The 8533-nt window shown below is 42.8% G+C and overlaps 1 protein-coding gene across 1 annotated transcript; it reads left to right on the forward strand.

The window, feature by feature from the left end:
• Window positions 1-6075: 6075 nt before the first annotated feature.
• Window positions 6076-8119, forward strand: LOC123257843. The gene is made up of 2 exons (XM_044717810.1): window positions 6076-6310; window positions 6564-8119. Exons 1-2 carry the CDS (start codon window positions 6292-6294, stop codon window positions 7970-7972), a joined length of 1428 nt encoding a protein of 475 aa, XP_044573745.1. The 5' UTR covers window positions 6076-6291; the 3' UTR covers window positions 7973-8119.
• The last annotated feature ends 414 nt before the right edge of the window (window positions 8120-8533 follow it).

An 8533-nucleotide genomic window follows, 5' to 3' on the forward strand; every position in this document is an offset into this window, starting at 1 on the left:
TGGCGGCTTAGCGGCAATTCCCCGAAAGTGCTGCATTTTCACGGGCGGAAATTCAGCTGCCGCAATTGTTGATCTGGAACAAAAAACAAAACATTTTCTAAATCTCTATTACAATGGGAATAAAAGTACGTAGGGGTTTTTTAATTAATTTATTTTTTGTTAAATGGCAGCTCTTTGAAAAAAAAACTGAATTTCGTCCTCACAAAATTGTTTATAAAAAAAAAATATGCAGAATTTCAGAAAACCCCTACGTACTTTTGTGGAGAAAACTATTTAGAAAATACTGTAGAATTTTTAAATCCATTGGTAAAGATTTACTCGACTTATGTTTCCGCCCAGTTCAAAAAACGTGGTTTCGAGATAAACGCATTTAAACTTTTCGGCGCTGTAAGAGTATACGTCAGAGGTCTAGCGGTAAAACTTAAAATTGAGACAGGTAGAAATGAGTCACGCCTTTCATCTTTTGGGATGTTGTTTTTAAGATCATAAATGACCTTTTGCAATGAAAAAAAAATTTTCGATTTTTTGAAAATTCTACAGTGGTGTAAGGCCTTAATAAAGAACTTTGTCGGGTCAAGCAGCCCCCGGCACTAAAAAGTTTGGCCGGCAATAATTTATTGAATTTTTTTTATCTTTTCTTATTACTTTATGCCTCTTTTCGCGTCTCCCGTTCTCGTGCTTTCGATTGGCCACCTGCATCTGAAAAAACCAAGGATTGATGTTCTCTTGAAATCAGTGGAGACATTTCCGGAGGCGATGAGTAATGTGGACTCTAATATTTAGCATTTTTATTACGGGTGGAATTTATTACGGATGTTTCCTTCATTGGAATTCGAAGAACACCCTGCTTATGGCCGCCTGTAGCCTCGTTGATATAATTTTTCCTCGCACCTTGCCCACAGAGTCTAACAGGCAAATCGGTCGATAGGATGCCCGGGTGGCTTGCCAGGCCATATTGCCGGAAAGGTGCCCTCCAGTAGGCACTGATTGTATATGGCAGCCATCTTCTGCGGTATCAGCGCCAGGGCGATCTTCAGTGCCCTATTCGGCACCGTGTCCGGGCCGGGGGCTTTACTGGGGGCTAGTTTGCTGGCCGCCTTACGCACCTCCTCTGCTGTGGGTGAAAGAAGCTTGGTTGGATTCTTGGTGACAATCCTGAAGGCCTGGCCCCACGGGTCGTGCTCTGCCTCGTCGCACAGCTTCAGGAATACCTTCCTTTTGCTCTCCCGTATAGCTTTTTTTAGGGCTTTCCTCGCCGCTCTGAATTCAGATCGTCTCTGTTCCTGTGAGACCGTGCCACGCTCAAGCTGCAGCGTTCTCCTGGCATTTAGGCACTCCTTACGGAGTAAAGAAATTTTACTGTTCCACCACGAAGTCGGTTTGTGGTGTCGTGCGTAGGTCGTTTGCGGCTTCATGCTCTGCAAACCTCGTCTAGAGCCAATGCAAGTGCAGGCACTGTTTCGTTGGCCGAAGAAAGGGGGACGACCAGCAGGGCAATGGGTGCTTGCCTCTGGCGTTGATCACTAAGTCTTCCAAGACCTTACAGAATGCATCGAGGGACAAGCTGGGTTCTAGATAGCAGCTTTATTCCCAGGTGCATTTCCACTGTTCTCTTGCGAACCCTTCGCCCTTCTCTGCGCACACAAAGCATACGCTATCATTGGGGCATCTGGCTATTATATGCCCTTTTTTCCGCGGTTTGCTGTCTTTTGGGAGGGACCTAGACTTGCGGATGTTCTCAGAGCCTGTGCGGGTGCTCGTTGCTCATCCTGCAGATGAGTCTTCGTGCTATCCTGACTTAGCCGTCGCTATATTTCTGCACAGTTATTTCCTTTCGCCGTATAGGCATGGTCTGCGCCTGCTTATCAGCCTTCGGGACGTCTTGCTGGCCACATCTCGAGCAAATAGCCTTAGATGTCAGTTGAATTTGGGATGTGTTTTGGGGCCTTCAGAATCCGTGCCCCGGCCGTGGGTTTCCCCACGGGTGGATTTCCACTTGAGTGGTTGCCACTGGAGTATTCTCGTTTGTGTACATCATCCTTCGGGTTTTTTTTTTATACCTACTGCCAGGTGGGTGGGTACTGCCGGCCACTATGGCTCCGACGCAGCCCACGTAGCTGCGTCCCAAAAGTGGGTCCCAAAGTGGGACAGACGCTACGTGGATTTGGGGTAGAGTAGAAAAAGTGGAGGGCGTTTACCATCGCTGCCACGATGGGGGATATACCGCCCCTGCTAGGTTACCAGAGCCCCATTTTCCAGCGTGCACCGCCGCAGCGGGGAGTTTGAAATCGGCCCGATCCATGAGCTTGTGCACTGTTTCTTGTCTCCAGCCCGCCCTCCAAAAGAGAGCCGCCATCTGTGGGTGACAGCCGCAAACAGCTCGAAAAGGAGCGCCGAGTGGCGCTCTCTGTCGGTTTTTTCCAGTGAGCACCCTCTACCGGTACCGCTTTAGTCGCGGTTAGTCAGGACTACCGATCAGCTGGGTCATCTATTCCAACATTCAGCATCGCTAACCAGCGCAATGCGGGAAAACATTGCCACCGAAAGAGAAGGAGTCCAGAGAAAGTTGCGCTTACCCCGTCCACTGGCCCTAGGGCGTCCGCTGCGAATCCGGGTCTGGCCTGTCGTCCAAGCTGAGCCACGGGGGATGCCTTCACTCCTACATCTCAGGTGAGCGGTGGTGGTACCGATATCTCACGGGCTTTGATCCATTACAGGGGTCGTATAGCAGCGCACACACCGCAGCACTTCGCGGCGCTCGTCCGTCTCACTTCACCTTTCACTTTACACTCCATGTTGCAGAACTCAGAAGCGATCTGTGCGTCAACTTCAACGATGACGATGGTGAGGAAGGCACGATTTATCCAGGACCAGGAGACTATGCGGCGCTCCAGTTTTTTGCCAGCGAGTTCGACGCTGATCAACGTTACTTCTGCCACTAATGTTGTTGCGTCGTTCGGCAGAACTTTCCAGGGGTTGCCGCCACTGGCACTTCCCACTTTTAGTGGTGGTTATGCGGAGTGGCTTGAATTCCGGTCATTATTCTCGACCATGGCGGACACATACCTATTCATAAGTCGGGTCGAGAAGCTTCAACGGTTACGGTCTTGCCTTAGTGAATCTGCTTTTGAGACTTTTCGATCGTTGCAGCTGACGGACAAAAATTATGACGTCGCATTGGAGCTGCAAATCAAAAGGTTTAGTAATCGCAGGCTTATTTTTCAAGCTCATGTTAAGGAGATAATGCATCTGAGCTTCCGGAAAAATTTAATTCGCATATGCGAGCCCTTTTAAGCATGGGCACAACGAAGCAGATTGCTAGCTGCATCATAATCCAAGTGCTGTTGCAGAAGGTTGTTGATGCCATGCAGTGGCATCTAAGTGGAAGGAAATGCTCGGATTCCTTGGATTCCATTCCAATCATCGGGAGTCCATCGCCAGTTTCCTTGAGCAGAGATGCCGGAGTTTGAAGAGCATGGATTTGCCGACGACATCACATGCACCGAACTTTGCGGTAGGTCGACGTAGACCCTTTCATCTAGGTAACTCTGCATTTGTGATCACAAACTCTTCCGCATGCATGATTTGTGATGGCCTTTCCCACGTGGTAAACTCCTGCCTAAGGTATTTAAGCTTGTCGCCTGAGGATCGTTTAGGCGAAGTTAGGCGATTTGATTTATGCCGTAAGTGCCTTGGATCTAGGCACCTATCTCGGCATTGCAATGCTTCAAGCTGCGTGTGGACGCAGGCATCATAGTCTGCTGCATTTTGGTGGCAATTCGCCAGCTCAAGGCCAACACCCCTCTTTCAAGGTTTCCGCATCTAGCATCTCGCATTCTGGCTCGCAGGTGCATCTAGTCACTTCAAGGCTTTCGGACCAGCTGCAGCTGCGGAAGATAAGGTCCCCGGTGACTGTATCCGGTATAGGTGGCGCAGGGTTCTAAAGATGGGTTTTCTGTGCAAGTGAGCTTGCAATCCCAATTCTCGGCCTATTCAGCGCAGTTAACTGCGATTGTAGCTTCCAACATCACTGACCTTCAGCCCAATTTTACATTGGACGTCAGCTCTTGGAAAATTCCCGCCAATGTAAGGCTAGCGGATCCTTATTTTCACCAGCCTCAGCTAGTTGATTTACTAATTGCAATTACAATTCATCTGTCTCCTGGTTTGCCTTCAATCCAAAAAACTCAGCTCGGTTGGATTGCTTGTGAAGGTGGAGGCCCTGACAATGGTAAAGCCCTCATGACAGCTGAGCAGTCAGAGTTGCTCAACCAGCCTCAGATACAGTCTCATCGCAGTCGTGTTTCCAAGCCAAAGAAGAAGCGCCTCCGCAAGGGTCTCACCAAGAAGGAGAAGTATTGCAGAAACTGTCGTCACTTCGAGCAGCGCATGGAGAAGCGTCTTGCTTCATAAGCGTCATATATTACCCAGTGTGGATGTTAAGCCGCTCTTGACTTTGGCAGCGAAATGGGTACCGAGATGCCATCGCCCAGCTGCAGTGACATCGAGGATGAAGACAGAGTGTGTCGGGTGCGCTGCGTACTGAAAAAACTTATTTAAGCTAAATAAATTAAATTCATTATTTCTATTTATTTTTTATGTTTTTTATGTTCGCAAACTACCTTAGCTTCACAGCGAGCACCATAGTTTGGACTTCTTATCGAACTATTTCTTGAGTAAGCGACTTTTTTCGAATAAAAACGATATATGTATTAAAAATTTCGTTATCTCAAGGGCTATCTCCCACATGCATAAATGAATGAAAAGAATCGCCAATTTTGAAAAAAATATTTTTTAAAATTTATTTTTAGTGTAGTTTTTTTTCTTACGATTATATTAAGTTGATCTACAAAAACCACAAGAAAACTTCATCAAGGTCGAATTGCAGATGTTTATGAAGGAAGTGGTCAGAGAAAGAAAAGCAGAGCTTGACATCATCAGCATACATAAGTGTAGAGGCATAGCTCACGACACTAGGTAAGTCGTTAACAAAGAGGATAAACAGAAGAGGTCCTAAGTGACTGCCTTGCGGAACACCATATGTAACTTTTATAATTTTTGGGTCTTGAACAAAAACCGCTGCGTACGATTCGATAAATATGAAGTGATCCACTGTATGATATTAGGAGGCAGACCCATAAGATAAAGTTTCCGGAAAAGGAGACGATAGCTTTGCTAAAATCGGTAAAAACTACTTCGGTTTTTACTTTTTTAAACATTTTAGACAAGGCTATATATTTCCTGTTTTTAAGACAAGAAAGGTGTTTATTAAACTAAGGCGGTTTCGTTGATGAAGACGATGAAACTACAGGAACAAATTTGTCCAACGCGTTGTGGATTACATCATAAAAAGAATCAGTAGCAGCATCGATAGAGTTAAAAGATGAAAGATATTCCAGGTCAATTCCAGCTAAATGATTGCGAAGAGCATTGTAATCCGTTTTTCGGAAACATTTAGTACGATGCTAAGCCTTATTATGAATATTAGGGACATCAATAAACACAGAAACCAATAGGATGGTGTAAGTCCTCTGGAAGCGATAGTGGTGAAGTCCGATTTACATTCACAGAGGATATCATATTAGACAAAATAAGGTCTAGAGATCTGCTAAGTGTGTTAAGGATGGGGTTAATTTGGAAAAAAGCAATTCGAACTAATTCTTCAATAAAGTCATTGTGAAAACTGGCATGCAGGGAATTGTCATCTTTACATGGGATCCAGGAGACTTGGGGAAGGTTGAAATCACCCATAATTAGGACAAAATCAGAGTCATTGACTAAAGATAAACAAAAGATAAAATTCAATTTGTTGGAGCTAAATCGGCATAGTTGGGATTTAGAGGGTCTTTGGCTAAAAATTCATGAATACTACTATGCTCAGACCAGGCTGACGGATCAAGTGCTTTTTCAAGGTAGGATTAAAGAGCTCTAAGCGACAGCACAGAGGATCTTAATTCAGGCGCCACACCAGTGAGAGGCCTAGGAGACTATACCATAAGAACCTGCAGGTTTTCCAACGATGCACTGTGGTCCCAAATCCCGATTTGGTGGCATAAAGTCCCAAATTTCATGGAAGAAAATCTGAACTTTTTTTTTATATATTTAAACTAGATACCCTAGATAGAAAGTATCAATAAATATTTTTGTCAAAAATGCAACCTTGCAATTTTTACAGATGTTTAAAGTCAGGTGATTGAGCAGCTGATTTTTGTGACAAAATTGGCGGGAAATATTTAATAACTTTGAGAGCTTGGCAAATCTAAACCAAACAATATTTTTCTATTATTTAAAATGGATATTGAAGTTGGAGGTATGTAAATTACGAATTATAAACACAATTTGTGTGGTAATTTGTTTAACGTTATATAATTGTACTGTTTTGTGTTGTCCAAGGAAATCCAAAAGCTGACAAAAGTGTTCGTCTTCTGTAGAGGAAAAAAGGTGTTGTGCGTATTTGTGCGTTGTTTAATGTATGTTAAACAATAGTAGACACTTTATATTACATTTTAATAATAGTTTCGTTTGCGGCTTTTTGCGGCTTTTCCGATGCTATAATTATTTAGATGTGCTTGAATTCTGTCACGCCACGTTGCTGGACGTGTGGATGGACAGCGGGCGCCACTCTTCCGCGCTGACTGAATTTGTATTTGGTCAAATAGATCAATGTACACTAAGCGACGACAAAAGGAGTGAAATAAATAAAAAAATAAGAAGTTTTGAAATTTTTGTTACGTCAAACCTGCAAAAGTGCAGTCGGAATATGCGAACATTCAGAGAAAAGCATTCACAGTGGCTATTAAAGTCTCTTAAAATACATTTGGAAAATCACTCGGAGATGGAAAATTTAAAGAAGGGAAGACCAAAACTGACTTATGATGAAGGAGGATCGCGCCTTAAAAGAAAACTTGCTGGTGAAGTAGCGCTTAAGAATGAAAATGATACGCAACTTTTGATACACGCAGCTTCAATATCAGCAAGGAAATCAAGTGAACATAGTGTTGCATTTTTACTTGCAAATTGTAATAGGTCTGAAGCACAGGCAACTGAAGCTAAAAGAAAGCTTCATACAGCAGAACCAATACCTCTTACAATAAATGAGGCTTTGGAATTTTTCATAGACAATTCATTAAGCAAACAATTGTACAAAGAAATTCGTCAAATAAGCAAACTGCATAATTGCGACATATACCCCTACTACAAAAAAGTTCTGGAAGCTAAATTACAGTTGAGACCTGTGGGGATAACAGCGACAGAAACATTTGCAAAGGTTGCTTTACAGGATTTATTAAATCATACTGCGAGCCGAATTGTATTGATGCAGGAGGAACTATTTGCAAATTTGGAAACTGTGTCAAGCCTTAAATTAATTGTAAGTTACGGATTTGATGGATCATCTGGACAGAGTATGTACAAACAAAGATTTGAATGTAACGAAAAAGACACCTCAGATCAGTCGTTATTTGTTACTACCATTATACCTCTGAAGCTTATAGATGATGCAGGATCCATATTTTGGAATAACAGAACTCCGCAATCTGTAAGATTTTGTCGCCCTCTAAAAATGGAATTCGCAAAAGAAACAAAAGATCACATTCTTGCAGAGAAAAACGATTTGGACAGGCAAATAGAACATTTGATTCCCTTCGTATTAACCATTTTAGAGGAAAGGAAAATCACTATCGCATTTGATATGCATATGACACTTATAGACGGAAAAGTTTTAAACGTTTTAACGGGCACGATTTCCTGCCAATTATGTTCAATTTGTGGAGCAGGCCCAAAACAATTTATGGATACTATTGACCAGAATTCTTTTAAGCCGAAACCTGGACACCTTCAGTATGGAATAAGTCCACTACACGCGTGGATACGTGTTTTTGAATTACTCCTAAAAATATCTTATAGATTGAAGTTTAAAAAGTGGCAAGCACGACTCGAAAGTGACAAACGCGATATGATTTCTAAAAAATAACATATACAAAAGCGAATGCGGCAAGAAATGGGATTGCATGTAGATAAGCCGAAACAGAATGGCAGCGGAAACACGAACGATGGCAATACAGCTAGAAAGGCTTTTTCTAATACAAAATTATTTGCATCCATTTTAAAACTTGACTTGGAGCTAATTAATAGTCTGCATACTATTCTAGTAGCTATTAACTGTGAATTTGCAATCGATCCTCAAAAATTTCAAAAATTCTCCGATAAAACTATTCGACTATACACATTACATTACCCGTGGTATCCGATGTCACCAACTCTACACAAGATTTTAATACATGGATCGCAAATAATAGCTGCATCAGTAGTCCGGGTTGGCTGTCTTGGGGAAAATGCTTCAGAAGCACGAAATAAATTGTACAAACGTGATAGGCAAATGCATGCTCGAAGAAATTTCCGAATTAATAATTTGATGGATGTTTTCCACAGATCTATGGACTCATCAGATCCACTTATTTCAAGTATGGGTATTAAGAAAAGGACAGCACGTCATAAGAAACAACCGCTTCCCCAAGATGTAATCGAACTCTTA

This window comes from Drosophila ananassae (genome assembly GCF_017639315.1).
Source record: "Drosophila ananassae strain 14024-0371.13 chromosome 4 unlocalized genomic scaffold, ASM1763931v2 tig00000071, whole genome shotgun sequence".
Taxonomy (NCBI): domain Eukaryota; kingdom Metazoa; phylum Arthropoda; class Insecta; order Diptera; family Drosophilidae; genus Drosophila; species Drosophila ananassae.